The following is a 24,087-nucleotide window of genomic DNA, read 5'->3' as shown; positions in this document are numbered from 1 at the left end:
AATCGAATTAGTGACTCTGATGGACGATTATGTCGACCGAATATTGGACGCAGCGCGCGATGCGTCGCGCGAACCGAACCATTATTTCCGTAATAAATTTGCACGATTTGCAAACGTTGTTCAGGTGTAAGTCTATTCATTATGAAATGGCAAACCAAACTGAGCATAAATCAAGTGACAGCTGTCAAAAAGACCATCTACGAAAAAAGTAGTGCCAACTTGAAAACCTAACCTCTAAAAAAAACACCCTTTATATGGGCATATGGGCGCTTGAAACGCTGGCATAACAATCAGATGATTCATAAAATGAAATAGGGATGTTAGCCATATTCAATAATACATAATATATTTTTAATTTTTGTGTTAGCTAAAAGCTTTAGAAACATATTGCGAATCTTTCTTTGAATGTACATTTTTCTTGAAATGCACAAGATAAGACGCCACTCACACCAACGACGAAAGTTTTAGTTTAGATCCACGGGCTGTTTGAATATGATTTGCGCAAGCTTGCAAGTGACGAGGAACAGTTTAAGAATGATATAACATCTATGCTTTTCAATGGCATTTATTACAGTTTCTTCAAACATTTTTGAAAAACAAATGTAAATAAACAATCTCTATAATCTGCCTAAAATTCACAAATGAAGCTAAACCAAATCAAAGTAAATGAACGACAGGAGTATTCAATTCCTAATGTCAAAAACGTTGTCAAATAGACCATTGAACTAAACCATTGAATCGGCAGGCAATGGCACACCTCCGAGTATGTATTTCTGCCATGAAAAAAGCTCCTCATAAAAATATCTGCCGTTCAGAGACGGCTTGAAACTGTAGGCCCCTCTATATGTGGAACAACATCAAGACGCACACCTCAAATATGAAGAGGAGCTCGGCCAAACACCCAAAAAGGGTGTACGTGCCAATTACATATATATATAAGGGACCGCCGTAGCCGAATGGATTAGGGCGTTCAGAGAGAACGTAGGTTCGATTCTCGGTGAAACACCAACATTAAGAAAAAGTTTTTTCTAATAGCGGTCGCCCCTCGGCAGTCAATGGTAAACCTCCGAGTGTATTTCTTCCACGAAGAAGATCCTCATAATAATATCTGATAGAGACGGCTTGAAACTGTAGGTCCCTCCATTTATGGAACAACATCAAGACGAACGCCATGAGGAGGAGCTCGGCCAAATACCCAAAAGAGTATTGTCAAAATCACGAAAAATAAAGTAACTGTTTTGGAACGGCCACACCTATGGTACTCAATTTGCCTTGATTATTTACCATATGGCTGCAGAGATGCCACCCACATACAGATGGCAAATTTTGAATAAAGGCAAAGCCCACAACCAAGTCTATACTAAATTAATATACAAACAAATTGAAAATAAACAGCAACGGTGAATATGAAACATGCGTTCGAACAAAAACACAAACCACATCATACTTCAATGCAACAAGTACCATAATAATACGTTCACATATAAGTAGATTAACTACTTTTTTTGCGCTTAACTCCCAATCCGTAATTAAAAAGCGAGATTTCCCATACAACATTTCTCTCCCAAAATCTGAGATTATAAAACAGTCCTAGATAATAAGGATACTTTTTGACATACAACCCTGTGTTTTCTGTGTTATCGAAAATTATTATTACGAATGTAAGGAGAAACATCAAAATAAAAAGTAAATGAAATGGATGCTGGCAAAGAAAACAGGTCTGTAAACATAATTCTAATAAAATGTTTGTTAAATATTATTAATTATGGATTCATTTTACAGAAAAAAGCGTGTGTCCATAAACGTTTATTACTTATTATAAAATGTAATATAGAATTTCCCATGCGTATTGCTGCCATAATTTTTTACAACTTCAGTAAACGTCGCATACGGATTTCTCCCAACTGTTTATTATTAGCACTCAATCGCGCAATTAAATTAGCCTTGTATTTTCTTCATGTCGTTAGTAATAATTAAGGAAACCAAAAACACCGAAATTATCCACCAAAATAATTTCTGGGAAGAAAAACCTCTCAAAGCAGTATGGACAGCTGATTGTCAATTTTACAGGTAATCTGCCATATGTGAAAGGGTCGATTTATAGGTAATTAATGCATATGTGAACGTATTATAAGAAATACCCACCTTTAAAAAATTACCCATCATTAATCGAATTTTATCGAGACATCAATGCAATAAAATATAATGCCGTCACTAACTTTCTTAAAATATACAAATAAACCTATAATAAACAAAAAGGAAAATAAAACCCTCAATGGTAGTTGGTGGTTTAGCTCTCAAGTTGGCCAACGAAGTATTCAATCTTTCTTTAGGAACATGAAGCAACTTTAAATCACAAAACAATTAGCTGGCCAAATAAGTCTTTAACCTTTGTTCAGAGAAACATTGAAAGGAATTTGTTTCCAAGGAAAAAAAAGACGAATAGTCAAAATAAAATTTTTTACTACACAGAAGATAATCACTAGGCGTTATGTGGATCTTAGGTGTGCCGGCCATCTAAAACAAAAATCATTTGATATTGCCAACTTTTAAGCTAAAATAATGAATCAATCAGCCATAAGTGAGTACCATTCATTCTTTGTAAGAGAAATTACTTTAAATGTATTATTTACACAACAGTTTCGTCAGCTGAAGAGCAGCTAAAGAATTTTGGTACATTCCTGGATTTTCATGATAAGAGGTTGTACCGGTTGTTGAAGGACATAATACAAATACCGACAGTTAGAGCACCGCCTACGGCTACACCTCTCATAGTCATAAACTACTCGGCAAATCAGGAACAGCTTCAATTGCTTCGTTTACTGGAATCAGATCGTTTACTAAACAAGACTTTGCTTACTTTCGGACATCTTTGCGCGGAAGTCGATGAGTTGGTAAACAGAGCTCAGCAAATGCAGACAAAGTTCCTATATATAGATGAGAATTTATGTGTAATGTTAGCAGATGAAGATTGGAGTGGTAGTGTCAATCTCACTAAACATACAAATGAGATTGTGTTACAAATGAGCGAATCTATGCAATTTATATGCGACATTCAGTTTTTATTGCAACGCTGCATTGTGTTGGGTAATAATTTGCTGCATCAATGTGGCGCTTACTGCGCAGTAGAGGATAACAAAAATTTGGAGTTTCGTTTTGTGGTACCGATATTACATTATTCGTATAAATAAGTGCATGCCATTTAAATATCAGTAATAAGATTTTCCTTTTTAGGATGTGTTCGACTGCCTGGCGGACCTGCTATTACAAATTCTAATATTTAACGAGATTATATCTAGCTCAAATTTCTGCCGTTTTTGGCAGACTTACAAGAAAACTGTGGACGCAGTAGCGCACAATAAAAATTTTTTAGAGTTTTGTACTGACAACGAGTTGAATGGGTTAAAAAATTGCTTGCAAGAATTTGATTTTTTGTTTTCGGGGGATTTATTTCAAGTAAGTATGTACAAATTATTTGATAATAGGTCTTTATTGCTCTAACGAAGAAATATCTATGTTATACATTGCAGAGTTTTCTTGATAGCACGTTTGCCTTAAAAGATAAAATCGGTCCAAAGGGTATTGGTCAACTTACAAGTCAATGCAATGAGTATATGAAACAATGTTTGGCCGGTATAGCCAAATACGATGCGAATGAATTTAGTGATCATAGACTACTTGTTCGTCTAAATGCTTTCTGTGTAGTTTTCCACGATTTCTGTGGCCAAGTTGAAACTAAACATGTCAAGCATTTACTAGAGCTCAATCAGAAACATCAAGGAATTATGTTGATAGCTAATGTGGCCTGGCAACCGATCGCGTTCCTGCGGCGACACGCTACCTCATTAGTGAAGCCACATGAGCGCATTTTGCAAGATACTAAACGATTGCGCCAGCATTATTTACAAACTCGAGTGCAAACTCTTCCTCGTGAAAGCCGCAATTATTGTTCGCAAGTGCTTCTTTGGACGCTGAATGTACGAAAAGCATTAAGCACCGGCCCATTCGAATTAACTGTACATCAATTTAAGGAGCTGGCCGCTTTGCTGCTGCTTGGTCTGCGTTACGCATCGCAACTAAGTTGCCTAATAAAAGGTTTGGTGAATGCACATGTAACATTAGAATCACCAATGGCCAAACCAACACTACAGTGTATTTGCAAACTTATTGAATTGTTGAAAAGTATACAACAAGTGTTTCAACAGTACATGGATGTCATTGCAAAAGTTATACAATGTGTGATGCAGTACTTACAGTATAAAGTATTACATTTGTTGAACCTGTACAAGGTATTTGAAATGCTCGATGTATGAAATTTTGAAAAAAAAACTATTTTGTAAATATTTTTATTTTAAAGAAACGCATCACTGCTGCCAAAATGCATAATCGCAACGTTGACGCTCTGGCTGCGCTGCGCATTGCTGAGAAGTGCATGGCAGGCCCACCAACGAAAATGCGCGTATTCATAACGAAACTCGCAGTGAATGCAACTAATCTTAATAACCGCACGTTGCCTCAAGATCAGTGCGAACGTTTCCAAATATTAATGTCCCGCATTTTGATATTGGCAGATTGTCAGAAAAATGTGGATGATTTGTGTGATACCACTTTTATTTATTGGCATCAATCAGTACTTTCGGCATATTTAAAGCAGGTGGTTGAGCGCAAATTGGACTTTAATTCATTTCAGGTGTTAATTTGCGTTTATTTCTATAATCAAACAAATAAAAAATTTTGTACTTTTGCAGCATATTCTGTATGCTTTTAACGATTGCGGAAAAGCTTTTGATATGTTAGAGTTGAATGAGTTGAAGTTATCAAAGTGTCTGGAACGAGCAACTTATGATAATTTACGCAGCGAAATCGTCAGCAAATTATGTGCACATATTGAAACGTTTTTGCGTTTAGAAGTGCATTCCAATTTACAGCTGGAAAAGATGAGTCCGTTTGAGCAGGGCATAGATGATTATCGCGATTTGATTAATGCTTGTCCGATTCAATTAAATGGAAGTTATGTGATTTTAAAAGGTTATTGCACGAAATATGCTTATTAAGTTTTATTTTATCTTTCGCTTCGCTAATATTTTTTTGTTTGTTTTCTATTTTAATTTTTATACATAATATGTTTTGCTACGCGCCTTCATAACTGGTTATACCAATTCATAAATTAGTTATAACCAATTACCTGTTGTTTTCAGATCACGTTGAAAATTATTTGAGTGCTATGTTTTATAATCTAACTACCATATCACTGCACGACTGGAAGACTTACGAAGAGATGCGACACCTGGCCAAAACGCGTTTAAAGCTTAAGCCTGTGGAAGACTATTTGCCTAATCAAACATTGGAACAGGTATAGTTAGTTAATAAGACAATAGTATCAGTCCACTTGTTTTAATTTTTTATTCCTCTAATTAATATGTAATTTCTCTAAAACTTTCTAAGGGCATTGATATTTTGGAGATAATGCGTAAAATCCATATCTTCGTCTCGAAATACGTTTACAATATGAACTCTCAAATATTCGTCGAACAAACGAGCGCCAACAAGCACTTGGACTCGATTGGCATACAGCACGTGGCCAATTCGCTACGCACACACGGCACGGGTGTCATCAACACCACCGTCAATTTTACATATCAATTTTTGCGACAAAAATTCTACACTTTCTCGCAATTTCTGTACGACGAGCAAATCAAATCGCGCCTCATGAAGGAATTACGCTCTTATGCCGAGCACAAACAATCGAAAAGCTATCCCCTATACGCCTACGAACGTGCCGATGCCTTTAATAAAGATGTACGTAAGTTAGGCCTCTCCAATGATGGTCAAACATATATGGATCTTTTCCGGAAGGTGATAACGCAAGTGGGTAAGTGATTTGCAATAACGAATTTTACAGGTTGCAATTTATGTTCCTGCTCGTTATTTTTTGAATGCATTTTAAATGAAATACAATTTTGTAATTTGTGTTTTACTGATTGATTGGTATGACACTTTTAAGCCTGTATGGAATGTGATGCCAGTCAAGTGACCTCCTAACAACGGCGAGTTGGTTAGGGTTAAGCGCATTTTGTACGACTACTACACTGAGAGGTACCCAAACATTCAACATCAGTCTTTTGTGATGTATATAGACTTAATTGGCGTCCAGTCTTTACTTTTTATGTCAATGTAGACCAAATTTTTAAATCATTAGCTTACATGTTACTTTGATGCCATATAAAGAGTGGGCAAAAATATTGCAATTTTACTCAAATATCAGTTATATCTTAGAAATTTTGGTATCTCTGACATCAAATATATTAAATAACGATACAGTTTTATACAGGGTAACCGTGAAAGTCGTCCTAAATTCTTAAGTACATTATTTTGAGAGTAATTTCTGATTATTTTGGTTATCGACATGATATCTAAAAATGTATAATATTTAAATTAAAAAAGTATTCCGTAAGGACTCAACTAGTATAGGGTAAAATTTTATAAGAAGAAAAACATTCTAAAAATACGCAACTAAGCAAAAAATTTTACAATCACTGTCCCTAATCTTGATACAAATTCTCTTTCTTTATATTTCCTTAATAAAGTCCTTAAGTATCTAGAGCAACTTTCCCAGTAGCCCTGTAGGCAACTGAGTAACAAATATAAAGGCGGCGGAAAAGAACTAAACTTTTAATAGTACATAAATTACCCTTGATGATATCACATTTATTCGTACTTATGCCGCCAAGTGTTCCGTTTTTGCTGCGCTAGATATTCCATTATAGATTTTTTTAGACTTCTGCCAAAGAGCAATTGGCAAGTATCGTCCAAACCTCAATGACGATCAAACAAAATCGATCTGGACCACAAAACGTACGCGTATATATATTCAACTACATTTGTACGTATTTCTCAGGCAATGCTATGGGTTATATCCGTTTGGTGCGCTCCGGTAGCATTCATGCCAACTACAGCGCCAGTCTTTATTTGCCAAAATTCGATGAGAATTTGCAATTCATATCTGCCTGTCAGGAACAGAACCTACACGAAGTGACTGTGGCGGCGGCTGAGAATTTCGAAGCGAATATCTGCAATTTGGTGAAGAGCTTCTCCGATAGTACTGACTACTTCAAAGTGAGTTGGAAAAAGTGTGAATATTATTGAATTTTTGCTGCTATGCCTAAAAAATGATAAATATTTGTATGTATTGTATTTCAGTTACTTGTCGAAGCATTCCATCCGTTCTTTCGTAATCCAAACAATCTTCACTTGAAAAATTTCTTTCTCATTCTGCCGGCGCTTTCTCTAAATTATGTGGAGCATATGTTGCGCGTCAAAGAGAAAATCAATAAGAAAGATCGTCAGGAGGCAGTGCTCTTCGATGATGGTTTCGCCGTTGGTTTAGCATACATTTTAAAGCTATTAAATCAAATCGATGATTTTTATGCTTTGCATTGGTTCGCAACGGTGCGTGAGCGCTTCAATGCGGAGCGCCGCAAAATACAAGAAATGCTGCTAGATATTAAAAAATCGACAAACACACGAGGTGGTGCAAAAAGTAACTCAAAAGCGACACTTGCAACACAAAATAGTGAAACTGAAAAGTTGCAGCAAACACTGGCGCTGACTGAACGACGCATAAATGCATATCAAATGGAATACAATCTACTTTATTGTAATTTGTGCAGTGCGAAAATCTTTTTCCAATAATTAAAGTGATACAAAAGTATTTGTATTATTTTATTCATACGATTATATAATTTTTTTATGAATTACATTGCCAAAAATTAAAGCAAAATTATACACATTTATATGAATAAATAGAAACTTGCATAGCAATTGACTTAGAAAGCGTAGTAAAAGTAAAGATGGTAAACAACGCAGTCTTTATTTTTACTACGCTTTCGCAAAGATTTCAATGGACTTCAAGGTTTGCATGGAATAAAATGCAAGTAACGAACCAAATACTTTGACAAGCCCGACAGTCGGTTCTACGTTATCGAAACGACCCGGATTTATATCGGGCCAAGGACTGTCACTCCAGCAGCATTCCCCGTATGTAAGTATGGGGAATTTTATACTGCTACAACAACAACAACATCAACACGCCCGTCAAAATCCCACGACAGTCCGAACGATCCGTATTTATATTCAGCCAAGGACTCACTTAAGGGGCTATACGCAGTTATGACTTTCAAAAAAATCGATTTTTTTATTGCATTTTTGTAATGTACATATATTCAAAAGTATACGCACGAAATTTGAAGTCGATCTAAGCAATACTTTCGGAGTTATACCTAAATATGTAGAGATGCCTCGGCACGTTTTAAGGTAGGTATTGAAACTTTAAACGTGTTTTTTTCAAAACGGCATTTTTCAAGTCGGTGTACACGATATCTCGAAAACGGCTTGTTTGATCGGTCAACCGTTTTAACTCAATCTTTAAATATACATTTCCTAGTAATTAATCGTTTCTTTTGTAAATCTGATACTTATTTTCCATTTTATAATCAATTTACGGCCAAATTTTAACGTAAAAATCGAAATCATTTCTATTAAAAGCTGCCATTTTGTGAAAATTCACTATTTTGATTAGCCGAACGATTAATTACTAGATAATCTAATATTTTAACAAAATTTGTTTGGTTTTTTGATTTCAGATAATCCAATCCTGAGTTACGATGTACACCGTAAATCGCCTTTTTTAAAGGAGGTTCCAGAAATCGCCTGCAGCGCGCTCTATAATCAACATTTTCATAAATAAAAAATTTTGTTACGTTCTTGAAGGATGCTTTTATAACCGCCAAAAATTTTCAAATTAAAATATTCTGAAGTTTCTTCAGGATAAATCCTTGACAACCCGTCTTTTATTTGCTTCATAACTGCGTATAACCCCTTAAGCAGCCCTCCCCAAAAATGTTACAATAACAACAAGTCAGAGATTTGCCTTATAGCCAGTCTATCCCAATAACAAGGACTACTGAGCTAAAAAATAGCAGCTATATTATGTGTTATTGTTGTTGTAAAGTCATTAAACACTCTGCCAATCGGCTTTTATTACTGTAATGACACATTTTCCACAAAATTTTCAAATTTCCACGGAACCAACTTGTTTTTATAAACAAAAGTTGCTAATCTTAGTTTTAAAACGCAAGTTTTTACTACAGTTAATAACAAACACCATACATTGAAGTGCAAAACTGTGATAATACTTTCTATTTCAACGTTCTATATATTACCTTCTCCGAAATTTAATGAATTATATAACTTTATTGTCTTGTCTTATTGGTACATATACTCCCTCCCTCCCTCAAATAGTTTGGTGACAATATAACAAAAACAAAAATATATACATAAATAAATATATGTACGGAAAACTTGGAATTGTTCAACTCAACAATTAAAATTTCTGAGCGTTCACTCACCATGAAACATGAGAAATAACTGATGCTTTTAATATGCAAAAAAATTCCTAGGCAACTTAAAGAATCTGAATTCTTTCATAAGACTGATGGTGCAACTGCTGTAACAACAGCAGAAGCAATACTTTAATCGCATCTGTTATGACTCCTCAGTTATAGAAAATAAGTGTAGTAGTATAAACACTCCTTCTGCTGTTGGAGTAACAGTCCTTGGTAACGTAGAAACGTACGGTCCGGGGTGGTGGTCTAAAAATCTGCGATTCCCCCGTTGGGGTGTCTTGGAACATTGTCTCAACACTTAATTAAAAAATCCTGCTGGTTTATTTTGTGCATGTGATTTTATATAGACTAAGCTCTAAAAAAGCCTAATGGAAATATGAAAAGTGTAGATCTGGTTACAATTAAAACCGTCTTTCGTATCGTAACTCGTACTTTGTTTTCTTTCGTATTGGAACCATTTTTCGAATTTCGTTGTTGTTACAATTTGAGACATCTGTAAAATAGGTTTTTGTGTATACATACTTTTTTTGGTAAATTTACATAGACATATGATAACTATACATACGCACATATATAGATACTATACATATATAAGATGTAATAAAATTTAAAATATATGCAGTGTTGCGTGCAATTAATAAAGTACATTTTGCTTAGAAGTAGACACATATGTATATAAAAAATGTTAAGTCTTTATATAAGAGTTGCAATAGTTAGTCAATGGAAGAAAAGTTTCAGTGCTATAACTCTATTGAGAAAACAATAGTTTTACAATATGTCGATACATTTAATGGCGAGATGAAGAAATCTGGAAAGAAATGTTATCTTTTCTATATTTAATTTTCTTTACGTGGTTTCCATATTTCCTTATGCAGAAGGAAGGAAACCAATTAATAATTCTCTATTTATCACATGTTTCCCGAGAATCTTTCATCATCTCCTAACATATGCAATAAATGCAAAAATTTTAAATGTTTAATAATAATTATTAAAAAAGTGTTAAATTTGTTCACTTGTTTCAAAAACATACTATGTAATTATGTAATCATGCCTTGTGGCATTTGTTCGTTGGGTAGTTAAAGGACACTTGCTAACAAACATACAACAAAAAGTGTTTGTATCAAGTTAGCTTTGCATAAAACAACATTTGTTTTATCAATTCTTTCAACTGTTTAAAACCCCACAACAACCGTGTGCTCATTAGCTGCATTTGTGGCGGTGTGCTTAACGTCTATATGCACAAGCAGCGAGGCCAGTTCGAGCTCCTCGCTGAATTTATTGCGCAGCGTTATGCTACGATAGCCTGTTCGTATGCAATTCAATGGGTAACATGCTTGCGCTATGAAATGCGTCTCTGCAAACATATCTTCGTCTTGTACCTCGAAACGTAGCAGCGCAAAATGTGGATTGCGTACGGCAAACTCACATTTTTCATTCCACACTGGGTTAAAACCGTTCTCGCTACCCTTTGTGCGGTGTTTAATGCCCGTATCAAAACTAGCGCCACATATCTCTACAGTGACTAGCGGGTTGTTGGATTTGCCACCGCGGAACAAATGGCGTCCGGCTATGATACGTATTGTTATAAAGCGCTCCTCTAATGAGGTGATGGCTAGTGGGTTATTTGGATCGAAGCCTTCAACTTGCATAAACTTCGGTTTCAGCAGATAACCGCAATTCCCATTGTCTCGAAATTTTGACTGGTTAAGCTGCATTGCCTTGTCACCGGTCTGGTAATTGAGCGCAATCATTTGTGAGCCCACATTCCAAAATGGTACCGGATTGAAATTGGACGAATCCAAGCGTTGACCCTTCGGATATACACGGCTGATCTGGTTGCGATGGTATTGCAAAAAGAGCATACTGTTCTGTTGCAAGAACTGTTTCTCGGCTTTAGTTTCGGGAAAGCTGGACATTTCGTAGAATACCCAGGAATGTTCACGAAATGGCACACTTCGGAAGTAAATAATCAAATCGGACATTTCTTTGGCCACCCGTGCCGAACGCTCCTTTTTACGACGCTCTGTTGCCAGTTGATTGGCGATTTGTGCACCCTCCTGTATGGCTTTTATCCATTCATAAGCCAATTCTTGATTATCAAAACCGATGATGAAGGAATTTTGCATGGTGGGTGTTTGAATTTGTAACTGGAATAATATGCCTGGTTCATTTGATTCGGAAAGGTGCACAATTGCACCGTGAATGTCAATGGAATCGGTGCGTGAGATATTTTCGCTGTTATTCTCGTCACTAAAGGAATTGTAATCATCGCCAGCAGAGTCAATCACCTATGGGAGAAATAAGAATAATTCAATTTTCTAATAGCAAAAAATATTTAGTTAATTAAATTTTCATGCTGCCCTTAATAGGTATATCGATACAATAAACATTAATGTGAATATTCTTTCTTTCTCTAAGCCTGCTATGAAAATTTTTATTTACCTTTACGTAGTTAGCCGGGAAGTGGCGCTGAACCATACCACCATAATCGCCGCGCCACCACATCGACGTATTCCTGTGAACATTCATAATAATCGCATGCTTTGGAAATGACAATTCATCCGGTTTATTAGCTTTGTAACTGTAGAGTGCTTTACATGTCACACGGTCATCCAGACTGGGATCCATATAACTGGAGGCATCGCTGAAGTCACTGCCGTTTTGATGCTCCAACGATGCCTGACAAGCGAGCAGTTTTTGGCGCAACAATTCCTGAGACACTGGGTACAATAGCTTAACGTTTCGATATAGTGGATTGCGTATGTAATAATTGACTAACGAAACAAGCGATTCAAATTGAATAGTATCCACAACATAGAGGCGACCCTCTTGCATGATGCGACAATGCTTGATTTTGCGATTAATTGTAAATGATATGACAAAAGCATTGGTGCTTTGGACTGATGGGCGCACAAGAAATGAGCCCACATCCAGTTTAATAAGCACTTGCTCCGCTTGCTCTTTGGTTGTATTTGGGTGAAACCATTCTTGTGTTTCGTGCTTTTTCGGTTGTGGTACAGGTTCCTTTAAGGTGATTGAGAATTCGGAGCTGCGTAACATATTCTTCCGATAGTAAACAATAAGCGAGTAAAGCGAATCGAACACGAAATTATCGACTAGATAAAATTTAGTTGCGCCGTTTTCATGTTTCAACTTAATACGACAGTGATTAGGGCGATTTCGTCGCCAAAATGACAAACTGTAATCACCAACAAAGGTGGCTGACTCGCGCACTAGAAATGTTCCATCACCAAGATGCTTGTAGGCCTCCAAAAGTTGATCAGCCTCTTGCCGACCACCTGAAGTCATATGTTGATAACTTTATTTAATATTTAAATAGGCTTTGTTTAGTTATCATACCTTCCAATTTCCCATGGAACCAGTTTTCACCGAAGTGCAGCTCGTCATTCACAAAATTATCTTTCGATTTGGGTATTATTGTTGACGATGAACCCTGTGATAAGGCGTTGTCATCATCATCTCCACCACCAGTATTGTTTTCATCAGAATGCGACGAATAAATTAATTGCTGCTGTGTTAAGACAAAATGATAGAGGTTCCAAGCTTTGTCCACTGGATCTTTAAAGAACAACATTCCCTCTTTGAGGAAATTGCGCACATTTTCATTGTCATCACCATTTCCACCACTAATGGATGATCTACTTCCATTATTCGACGAGATACCAGAGCCACCACCTACTATACTGGGTCCACCAGGGCATCCATCTTCATATTCCGGCAGTTTTTTGTGCTTAAGTATAATTTTTCGACGTAACTGGTGTGGTGATGGAAGTTGTACTTCAGCGCGATCACACCGCTGGGTCAGCAGCATGTCACCAAAGACCTTAAAAATTTGGTAGATTAGTAAATTAAATAAAAATTGTCCTCTCTTTTAAGATATTACCTCAATTAGTGCCTGCGCCATATTACGCTGCTGCTCCAAAGAACAGTTTTGCTCAATTGATAAAATCACTGGATACTCGGAGGTTACGAAAGCATGTTCTTTTATCGTTTTGATTACATCTTTAAATTTAATTTTTGAAGTCATTGTGTGCCCGTGAAAAATGTATGGCAGATTATCTGCCCCATTCCAACAATCCAGCTCAATGCAACGACATCCCATGCGCAATGCACGCGCATACGCTTCACATGACGATTCACTGGAAAACTGATCACCAGTGAGATAAGTGTTGTGCGAAGATGCAATCCAATATGCCGACATAGGTTGCTTCATGTCCATGTAAATACGATCACAATTGCGATCCCAGAGGTCGTTTTGCTTTGAGAAAAGGTAATCTAGAAACTCACTTAAAGTAAAATAAGGCTCCTGCACATCACGTTCAACATCTTGCAGAAAGTCGCGTATGAAGTTTGAAACAGAGGCATCATCACGTCCCATTATCTCATGTTGCTCTTGCACCAAAAAATTTTGGAATTCTCGCAATGTAACTGTTTCGCCATTCTTTGAGTATGGAAATGCGCCAGGAGTGCTGTAAAACATTTCTTCCAGAAAATTACTTGGCAAAAGCAGTTTTCGATACAATCGGGAAAAATCATCAAAACGTAAATCATTTTTACGTCTTACATCATCTTCAGAAAAATATTCCATCAACTTGCTGGTAGTCATTTTGCAGCTAATACTAGCCAAAAACGATTTAAAATCTTTTACTGTCACTTGACCACCATCTTTCGAAGACTGCACACTCGAATTTTCTATGGCATAATACTCTCGACGAAGCCAACGTTCTACTTGGAGTGGATAGGGTGCTGTCACCGTGTCCTGTACCATATAACGAAGACCACGTACCCAATGGTCTGCTTCCTGCTCGGAGAGTGCCACAACGGAAAAAGTTTTTAATTTAAATGAACTACCATGCAATACTACAAAGCACTTTGCCGGCTCAAAACGTTTCGTATCCTCAGCGCAATTGCGAAATTCTTTCGAACACTTTCCAACTCGAATCTCTCGTATTTCCCGTAATTCTAGTGATCCTTCATAGTCGGTGCGGGTATCAGCCATAACGGATGACCATAGAAGCTGCCGTGTTTCGCGTACCAACAATAGACGTCGCTGCTCTGGACGATGCTTAGAGTAGAGCTTGGTAATAATAGTGCCACGTTCAAGCATACAAATTGTTTGCTCCATCTCACCCAATGTAGGCACACTCATAGTGCTAAAACAATTCAACATGTTTTCCACAATATTCAAAGTGTATATATTCAGGAAAGAGAATGCTGAAAAGGTATTGTTTGCTGGTCAATCACTTGTTTGCTAGGCTTATCTATTTTTGTAACTTCCTGTTGCTTTTTGGAGTGTTTTTCTTGCTGCACATAAGGTCTCTCTCTCTCCTGTTATTGCACTCCAGTAAGTTTTATGGTAATTGGAATTTCTATATCATATTTCATGTTTGCCCAACCACTCAATTCAATTGGCACACACAGTTTCTTTACATAAAAAGGTATCTCACAAATGGTATTAATATAAAATTGTATCACATAAATTACTATTTGTGAAATTAAGGCACTTTATGAGGAAAGTTTCCTTTGGTGTTTGTTTGGTTGGCCGCATTGCCAGAAGTGAATGTTGAACAGGGTTGCTTAAAAAATATCGGTATATCGAAACATCGATATATATATCTAAAAATCGATATTTGTAAGCGTAACCGAAAAAGACTTTGAGAATGTACCAATAAAAGGATATAAAAAGGAGAATGAACCTAAGACCCTAAGACTACTCTTGCGCACATAATCGGCCCATCATGTCTAAGGCCAAGAGATCGCCCCACGTTTGATGGGGAAACGTAAACCGAACCAAGGCGTATCTATAGAAGATTAGAGCAATCTATTTCTTCTTCTTCTTCAATTCGTTTTTAATTTTCCCTTGACCTTTCTAATTTAAAAATATTTTTGTTGCTCGAGTACAGATTCGCCAGAACCGATTCCATTATACGGGCTAATAAGCTGTTAAATTAAATTAAAATTTAAAAACTTACTGTTAGGCTTAAACTTAGATTTTAGCGATTCAGTAAATAAAACCACATATTGCAAACAAACAACAAAAAGTACAATGTGTACATCAGTCGCAAATGTCATATAGCGTGTTTTCTTGGCTTATCTTGCTCAGTATCTTGATTAATTCTCACAGGAAGACAAACCACAAATGAATATAAAGCCCTCAATTTACCAATATTAAATTTAGAGTACTTTATATTTTTAGGGTTTCTGGAATAGGCAACGAAATATAAAACAATTCAAAAGAGATTTGTAAAGGAAATGAAAAATAAATAAATAAATCAAATAAATTATTAATGGATATGTTAAAATGATACCTATAGCTAGCCTACAGCGTTAACATTTTGAATAAAGCCAGACATAGTCATAATACGCAACTGCTGTTAAATTTGAGCGGTTGAATTTTCAGCTGTTAATTTATGGTGAAAAAGCACATCGTAATGAGTCCTCTCAGTATAATCACCGTTCTTCGAATAGGAATATACATATAATTGGCACTTACACATTTTTGGGTGTTTTGTTGTTGTTCCGAATAGGAATAGTGAAAGGAAATTTCATATATCGAAATATACCTATACAATTGATAATTTATTGTCTGTTAAAGCTAACAAGACAGTTTATATTTGTGAGAAAATGAATTATACTTATTTTCCTTACTAAATTCTGCACTGTTAACTTCACTTGTTGAGCTTCTCTGCGGTTAAGCTGGTAGCGGCGAATTCTGCTTTACATTGCAAAAACCGAAATAAAGCAAGAGTGTAAATGTTTATATATGTATATTTTTATGATTTGCACATTTTATTAAATAATTTTTGAATACATTTTTATTTATTTTTGAGTTTTTGCTTTTATCCAGTATAAATAGGAATATAGCGAATACAACACATAATTACGGTAAACACTTACTTAAATATACGTGAATTATAATAAATGCGCCACGTTGCGCATAAAAATTCTTTATTTGCTTTAAAACATACTTATAGTTCATAAAATTCAACAAAACCATTAAATAAATATTGAGCATTGCCTGTTGCTATGTAATCACTATTTGTGGTATGTGTAAAATTTAATACAACTCACTGTTTCAAGTAAAATTACGTGGGAAAACATAAAGCTTTTAAAAAAGCAATTTTAAATTCAGTATTTATGTATACTCTCATAGACATATACTCACATTTTATATAGTATTGTATTATACGTATTTACGTAGTTATGATATCTGAAATGTGGCTTAGGAAATATGTGAGTTTAAAATTGTTTGCGTATTAACACGAAACATGCGTTAAAATATTTTTTGCATTTTAGTGACTGAGTGTTGATGTGTAGGAATATATGTAAGTGTATAAGTATTTGCTTTTTTTTTCATTTTAATATTCAAATGTTAATTTTAAATCAGTATTTTTTATTTTTTCGTCATATTTTACAAAATATTGTGACACGTTTTTTATTAAAACGTACGAGTCGAGAGATCAATTGAAAGCCGGCGGTTTTATTATCATTGTAATATATATTTATATATATATATATATATTATATATATCATAATTCGTCTTTAACTTAGTGTTATTTGTGAATTAATCAATTCGCCTGTTGAAAATTCTTTGCGTGACTTTATTTACTTTTATTCTTTTATAAAGTTGATTAAAACCATTCGCGTTACCGTTTTGAAGTGTAATTTTTTGTTATTACCTCTTTTTACTTTAATTTATATTTTATATTTAACTATAATAATAGTTTTATTATCATAAATAGTATTTGAGTGAGAATAGCTTTTACTTTTTTTTAAGTTCGGCGTTTATAGTTTTACATTTTTTGGTCAGTAAGAATTTTCTAAGCTATTTAAATCCTTTTTATTCAATATTTTATAATAAAATTACTTAATCATAAAAATATGTGTCAAGCGATTACTTACATAAAGACTTTATAACCGATTATTTGTTAGAGGGCAAGCCTATTTGTAATATTAAATGAATTCTCATTGATTAGGAATTTGGGTGTTTGATTAAGTACTTATATTACATTTCTTATAAACCATGCATACACAGTCAACAAACAAAATACAGTCTCCACCATTTTTTGTTTGATTTAGATAAAATTGTTTTCTTAAAGAAAATCATTTTCAGGTTCAGCTTTCAGTTTTCAGCTGTATTTGTAAGCTGCCTAGCTTTATTTTGCGAGATGAACTAAAACAAGGCGCAGTACTAAAATTTACAAATGTTATTCACCATGCCAAAAACCAATTACAGTGAAACCTCTCTTAGGCGTACACTCCCCTTCAGTAAAATTGGTCCGTCCAAGAGAGGTGACCACTCAAAGGATGGTAACTTCTTACGATACATAAGATTTGGTATAGAGAAAATTGTCCGCCTAACGGAGGTGTTCGACTAATCCAAAAATCCAAAAATCCAATTTGATTTCTATTTCAAAACATCGGTTTTTAGCGTGGTGAAAGTCTTTCGCGATTTATAGTACGTGACTTTCATCCTCTCTCTTTCAAACGTTTTCTATCTGTCAAAAAAAAAAGTTCAGTTTCTTGTACACAATATATAAGTATAGCACACATGGGTAAAGATTCTGTAGCAAACGCAAGTAGTTTGCTGTTATTTAAAGATTTCCTTTTATTCAAATTAAATTTTAATTCATTTCTATATCTATCATTACCTCAGTACAAGTAACTAGAGTGTTGATGCATTTTATTACGATTTTCGTAGGTTTTCAACACCTTATTGCTTTCGTATGATATAGGTATGTACATACACACATACTTGCATAATAATAAATAAAATTTGTATGTACGAGTATATAAATGCTTTGAGATTTTGATTTCTTTGGGTATTTATTATATTTCTTCGCGTAGTCTGACACACTTGCCTATCATAAAGTTTTCTCAAGTAATCAAAACACCATCAAAACAGTTTTCACAGAAAAAAAAACACTTTTCAGAACATAACTGAACGGTTGCCCCAACTGCCACTCTTACCATCCCAGTGTTAGTAATTTATTTCCACGCATTCATCATGAGGGCCGTTTCTTAGCAATAGCAAAACTAACGTTTCGTTGTATAAGTATAATAGGATTCTTGACATTTTCTTATTACATTGAACCGCTTTTCTCCCATTATCTTCTCAACGAGACTGCTTTCAATCTACAATATATCTCCATTTTTTACGCTTCACTGTTTAGCTACAGCATTTGGTCCACAGGATGAGGCATCACTTATACGACGTGTTAGAGTGGCTTTGCGATTTAAAGTGGCGGACGAGTGATTGGATTGCAAGGTATTAGTGCTTAAGTGGTGATTGGAACGATTTGAAGGATAGTAGTTAAGTGGTGCCATATTTGGGTTATCGATACGTGTTGGTGACGAGACTACAGGGCGTGGGCAGACACGTTGAAGGGTGTTGAGCACTTCCTGTGGCTCCTGATAGCCAGAGTCCAAATCATCATGATAAGAATCCATGAGTGGCGTTGGGTCTTCGTAGTCATAATCAACGAAGCCATTGTTGTCGAAAGACTAGAAATATGAAGGGAAAGTTACGTTATTTCAAGTTAATTTGTGCCATATTTGTATACAAATTTTTTATAACTCCGTAGTATGGTAAGTATTCCCAAATACAGCCAAGGGTACGTGCTATTCTCGGTAAATATACGAGTATATCATACTCCGAATTTTAATTTTTGCTTGCCACAGTTATTAGATTGGTCTAGACATTGACCAATGGCTTTTATATGGCATATAGGACCTTAACGAAAAAATGTTCATTAGTAGCAACCTTTAACCAAACACATAGATGCTTCAACAATTTTTTAGGTGCGGTCTGCTAAAAGGCTCATTAACTTAATCGCTACTGCTAACTCGTTTCAATATTTGTGGCTAAAATCCCCTGCCGTATTACGAAGTTCCAAAGAATTGTTACTAAGAAACATGAAAAACACAAGAATATTTGTCAGCCAAATACATAGTTTTCGATAACTGTATCAGTGCCGAAAACCCGCCATTTGGTTCCCGACCGTTGAAAATTTTTGCCTCAGAACAGAAGTATTGCAAATTACCATTTAAATAAATCCATTGTCAAATATTCTATTTTTAGCCCTAAGTCTATAGCCTTGGTTGCAACTACCATTCGGAAACGCACAGGTTCCAATCTCCGGGCATGAAACAGCAAATGATACAAAAAGTGTTTTCTAATAGCGGTCGCCCCTCGGCAGGTAATGGCAAACCCAATAAAAAGCTTGTATATATATATAGCCCTAAGTAGAGTTTTATTTAATTGCACGGTGTACGACAAAGTGGGGGAAAAATGACAAGAATGTATATCATGTATGATATTAAAGTTTTCGTAGTTTGGTCTAAAGTAGATCTAAATAATTAAAAAAAAATCGTATTAAAGTACATTTACCGTTAATATTGTCATTAAGAGTCTATAAAAAAATTAAGACCACATAAAATTTAATGACAATATTTCTTACCCGTGTGAGTAATTTTGACCTTTATTTTTTCAAATCTGAAAAATGTTAAGTTTGTGGAGTCGATGGAGGACTAAAATCTTTCATCAAAATACTCCTCAGAGAATTCAGTAGGCGAAAACAAACAGAAATGGCATATACTATAAATAATAAATGTTTTAAACTTCCTAACATTTTGCATTACGATAGGAAGCTCAGGAGTTGTAGTGATAAGTATATTGGTAAAGCCTACAAAAAATGGAATAAAAAATCAAACTTAAATTAATTGGGCTGTGTTCGTAGATGCGACATGACTTGCAGCATAAGCATCAGTGGCAACACTGCAAGTTTGACATTTGATACTTCTTATACAATTTTTGACAATTTGCAAATACGTTTGTTTGCATTTTTGAAAAGATAGATTTTCTTTAAATTTAAGAAAAAGAAGGCTATTGAAGTCAAAGAGAAAAATCGAAAATCCTCAAAATACCTCCAGGATGTAGCTTCTCTACCGGAAGAATTATTTCTTTTCTTAATGCGCTTGTACGTTACCAAGAGATTTAAGAATTTTCTCTGCGCTGTGGTGCTGTCCAGTCTTATATTGGGATTTACATTTTTAACTTCGGTCACAACTTTCTACCACAATACATTTTTTTTCCTTCTACCCGATTTAAACTCGTCCTCCATATTCAACCGTACTCTCAGCAATAACTGAGATTTTCACTAAAAATTTAAAAATAATAATTCATACAATTATTATTAACATAATTTAACTAAATTTCAATACAAAAATTAAAATAAAACAGTTTTGAAATTTTCATCAGACATCGTAGTTAAATGCAGTAAACAATTTTTTGATAGAAATTATGAGTGACAACTGATAGAATTGTTGTCTTTTTGAACGCTTGATTATTGCAGTGCTGCCATATTGGCATTTCTGAACGTTATGTTTGTTATGCAATTGTAGTTTGCGCGTCATGTTGCATTTACGAACACAGCCTTGCTTAACTTATTAAATTAGGAAATGAATAGTTGCAGTTTTGAAATTTTCATCAGACATCGTAGTTAAATGCAGTAAACAATTTTTTGATAGAAATTATGAGTGACAACTGATAGAATTGTTGTCTTTTTGAACGCTTGATTATTGCAGTGCTGCCATATTGGCATTTCTGAACGTTATGTTTGTTATGCAATTGTAGTTTGCGCGTCATGTTGCATTTACGAACACAGCCTTGCTTAACTTATTAAGTTAGGAAATGAATAGTTGCTTACCAAAACTAGACAACTATTTCTACGTATAAGAAGGGCGCAAAACTAGTCACTCTATCGAAAGATGAATACTTTTTTTAAATGGCGTCGTACGTCAACTATATTTGACACTTGAGAACTAGCTGTAGTATGCAAACAGACGAGCAATGGAGCGCTATACGATCCAAATAAAGATTTTTTTCATGCAGTAAAAAAGCTATCCAAAAACAAAATTGTAAAGTTATGCGAATGCCATTGGCAATCCATTTTCATATGGACTACTTTCTGAAGTAATTATCTTCAGAGTCGGACGAGCAAGGTGAGCGCCAAATGCGAGAGGGTACATAGGTACAGAGGGTACATAGGTACAGAGGGTACTTATGTCGGCAATTGAAAACAGATGATGAAGAATCGAATAGCAACAACGAATATACATACTCGTATTAATAATATGCCCCATAAGTAATGATGAAAATTCATATCAGCCGGCCTCATCAAATCGAAAGAAAATAATAATTTAACAAAACTTTCTAGCACTCTTAAAGGCCTTAAAAAAGGGAAAACAATGTAACATGTTTTTATATTTTTCAGAACACAATAACCACAAAGTGGGTTTTTTACAGATTTTTTTATGTATATACTTATTATAAAAAGGTAATAAGTGCAATAGGTTTAAAACTGTTAGAAGCAATTTGTTTGTAATTTTTTTTAGAATTATACCTATTATGAGCACAATAAATTTCTAATAAAATTGGAACCACAAATAGCTGTAATAATAGTTAATATTGTTATATTTCTTTGAAAAAAAGCGCTTAAGCTGTTGGTCGGCTGAAAGAGGCAACGTTTGAGCGCAAAGTGGTTATTCCATACACCACACCACACATAATTTCGAAGAAACATGCGTGCTCAGACTATTTAATTTTAATGCAACTCTGTGTGGGTGTTATCAGAAAATAAAAATAAAATATTATAACGGTTGTTTTTAAGTTTATTAAATTTACTGCTTTTGAAACATTTAAATATGCGGCGGGCATAGCCCGTCAATGTCGAATTGCTCTTGTTACCGTAGGATACCTTGTCCACTACCAGCAAGTTTGCAAAGCCATAATAACCAAATGACCACCTCCGCATAATTGTATGCAATAGAGGCTACCAGGCAGAGCTTGGAGTTATACTCTTGTAACATAACACACCAATTAGGTCGAGGAGTCTCGAATGCCAAGCCCAGTTGTTGGCAACATCATTTTGTTTATACATTATTTTACACCTGATTTAATTCGAAATGCACATTACTTTTACCCGTTATGATAAAAGTTCATGTAACCCTGAGGTATTGCACAGGGAAAAATAAAATATTATTCTTACCTTCACCGGTACACGCTTGACATATTCACGGTACGTTGAATTTTGCACCTTAGTGCGGTAATCCACCACCTCATAGTGAGCATCTTGTACAACATTCCCATTGCCCACTGGATAGTCCGATATGAAGTGTCGTGTGCCGTGCGGAGTTAGGGTAGCCCAAAGTAAGCGACTATCATTTGCCAATTGGGATTGCAAAGTGTCGCGATTGTTGGTTGAGGTGCATGGATATAAAATGCCACCAGCCATAAATGGGTTAGCTTTTGTTGCAGAATCGCCCAGACCCGTCATTCCATTCTGCTTGATATTCGAGTCATGATAGGATAGATTGCAGCTGGAAAATAGCGTGCTGCAAGACAGAAAAGAAAAGTATTTTTAAGGGTCGTAAATAAAAAAAATCCGCCATTATACTCACTCTCTACACTTTAGTAAAATGACCGCCAAGAGGCCACCTAAAATTATTACACCAACGCAGCAAGATATCAAGACGAAGAGCCAAGTGTTCTCCAATCCTTTCGAATCGACGCCAGTTAGTTCGACGAATTCGATGGCCCCACTTTCGTGAGGATATGGGCTGGGGTCGCACAAGAAGGGCGCAAAGCATGGATGGGTATCGTTTATTGGTACAGCAGCCGCTATAACGGCAGTCCTAGGTAGCAGAAAGGACGGTAGAGGGGGTGGTGGCATTGATAGTATTGAGTCGGGTGGTGGGCCTGCATAGTTGCAATTGCCAACGCAGCTAGCAATCATTTTTGACTCTTGAGTAGAAGTAAAAAGTAGAAAAATTATATTAAAATCAAATCGTATCGCGTTTCATAAAGTAGAATAACTTTTCAATTATTTTCTCTATCACTAATCAATAACTTGCCTGCTCACAAAATACAATTACACCGTGAAATATCGATCGAAAAATCAGTCAAGTCGTAAAGCAATTTAATCTCAGTTCAAGTTGAAGTAAACACTTTTCACATGCGCTTTCATATAAACTTTATAGAATAATGATTAATTTCTTTATTTAACTTACCCGTATGGATTTTTGATTTTAATAAATGAAGAATTTATTATTTGAAGCAAAAGTAATTAGGAGATGAAGTAAGTAGTACTGCACTGCATGTAAAGGAACATATAACTGTGAAATTTGAGAAAATTCTGTATCACTTGAAATTGTAAGAGAGTGTCCTGTGAGAGTAATTATGAAATGTTATTATTTCTGTTGAAGTTTGTTTTTGTTTTCTTACAATTACTTTCACTTAGTTCAATAGATAATTATGTATTTCATCTATTCATTTCTTCGTTTAGTTATTTATTTTTATTTTTTATTTATGCATACATATTTTTTCACACCGTTACTGAAGAATTTTCTATCTATTTAAATTTCGCAAACTATGAATATAAATAATAACAAAGGTTTCACCCCCTATAAATATGCTTTTCTAATACACCCTCATTCGGTTTCTCTCTATTACAGTGCGCATATGCTGCTCGAACACAGGGTGTCAGAAAGAATAAAAAATATTTATCAACATTTTTAGTAAAGCTATGTTCCCACTGCACATCATTCACTTTCTCAAATATTCTCAAATAAGAAAGAAAAAACCATAGAAAATCTTAAAAT

The 24,087-nt window shown here is 35.1% G+C and overlaps 3 protein-coding genes across 4 annotated transcripts; 1 reads left to right on the top strand and 2 right to left on the bottom strand.

Moving 5' to 3' along the window:
* Window positions 1-2,212: 2,212 nt before the first annotated feature.
* LOC128858495 (WASH complex subunit 4) lies at window positions 2,213-7,821 on the top strand. 2 transcript variants are annotated; one of them, XM_054094842.1, is made up of 10 exons: window positions 2,213-2,581; window positions 2,641-3,161; window positions 3,235-3,456; window positions 3,531-4,289; window positions 4,358-4,690; window positions 4,749-5,028; window positions 5,199-5,353; window positions 5,446-5,872; window positions 6,899-7,116; window positions 7,201-7,821. In XM_054094842.1, the coding sequence occupies exons 1-10, from the start codon at window positions 2,563-2,565 to the stop codon at window positions 7,690-7,692; spliced, it is 3,426 nt and encodes a 1,141-aa protein (XP_053950817.1). In that variant the 5' UTR covers window positions 2,213-2,562; the 3' UTR covers window positions 7,693-7,821. The 2 variants fall into 2 exon arrangements, with proteins under 2 accessions (XP_053950817.1, XP_053950818.1); XM_054094843.1 differs by lacking the exons at window positions 6,899-7,116; window positions 7,201-7,821 and adding an exon at window positions 6,005-6,888.
* LOC128858494 (1-phosphatidylinositol 4,5-bisphosphate phosphodiesterase gamma-1) lies at window positions 7,789-14,964 on the bottom strand. The gene is made up of 4 exons (XM_054094841.1): window positions 13,309-14,964; window positions 12,765-13,248; window positions 11,847-12,703; window positions 7,789-11,692 (listed from the first exon to the last, which is right to left on the bottom strand). The coding sequence occupies exons 1-4, from the start codon at window positions 14,593-14,595 to the stop codon at window positions 10,577-10,579; spliced, it is 3,744 nt and encodes a 1,247-aa protein (XP_053950816.1). The 5' UTR covers window positions 14,596-14,964; the 3' UTR covers window positions 7,789-10,576.
* A 1,214-nt stretch (window positions 14,965-16,178) lies between these two features.
* Window positions 16,179-23,613, bottom strand: LOC128858493 (uncharacterized). Its single transcript, XM_054094840.1, has 4 exons — window positions 23,497-23,613; window positions 22,888-23,230; window positions 22,476-22,821; window positions 16,179-18,930 (listed from the first exon to the last, which is right to left on the bottom strand). Exons 2-4 carry the CDS (start codon window positions 23,220-23,222, stop codon window positions 18,589-18,591), a joined length of 1,023 nt encoding a protein of 340 aa, XP_053950815.1. The 5' UTR covers window positions 23,223-23,230; window positions 23,497-23,613; the 3' UTR covers window positions 16,179-18,588.
* Window positions 23,614-24,087: the final 474 nt, after the last annotated feature.

Source organism: Anastrepha ludens, chromosome 3 (genome assembly GCF_028408465.1).
Source record: "Anastrepha ludens isolate Willacy chromosome 3, idAnaLude1.1, whole genome shotgun sequence".
Taxonomy (NCBI): domain Eukaryota; kingdom Metazoa; phylum Arthropoda; class Insecta; order Diptera; family Tephritidae; genus Anastrepha; species Anastrepha ludens.
The sequence above is the reverse complement of the archived record's forward strand: the minus strand, read 5'-3'. Positions and strand labels throughout refer to the sequence as shown.

What these genes read in the sequence shown, in the direction of transcription:
- LOC128858495 (XM_054094842.1), top strand. An exon ending in ATTTGGAGTTTCGTTTTGTG is followed by an intron (nt 3,162 to 3,234) that starts GTACCGATATTA and finishes TTTCCTTTTTAG; the next exon opens with GATGTGTTCGACTGCCTGGC. An exon ending in AAGTTATGTGATTTTAAAAG is followed by an intron (nt 5,029 to 5,198) that starts GTTATTGCACGA and finishes TGTTGTTTTCAG; the next exon opens with ATCACGTTGAAAATTATTTG.
- LOC128858494 (XM_054094841.1), bottom strand. Translation starts at nt 14,595, where the DNA reads ATGTTGAATTGTTTTAGCACTATGAGTGTGCCTACATTGGGTGAGATG. An exon ending in TGGCGCAGGCACTAATTGAG is followed by an intron (nt 13,249 to 13,308) that starts GTAATATCTTAA and finishes CAAATTTTTAAG; the next exon opens with GTCTTTGGTGACATGCTGCT. An exon ending in TCCCGGCTAACTACGTAAAG is followed by an intron (nt 11,693 to 11,846) that starts GTAAATAAAAAT and finishes TTTCTCCCATAG; the next exon opens with GTGATTGACTCTGCTGGCGA.
- LOC128858493 (XM_054094840.1), bottom strand. Translation starts at nt 23,222, where the DNA reads ATGATTGCTAGCTGCGTTGGCAATTGCAACTATGCAGGCCCACCACCC. An exon ending in ATTTTACTAAAGTGTAGAGA is followed by an intron (nt 22,822 to 22,887) that starts GTGAGTATAATG and finishes TCTGTCTTGCAG; the next exon opens with CACGCTATTTTCCAGCTGCA. An exon ending in TCAAGCGTGTACCGGTGAAG is followed by an intron (nt 18,931 to 22,475) that starts GTAAGAATAATA and finishes TCATATTTCTAG; the next exon opens with TCTTTCGACAACAATGGCTT.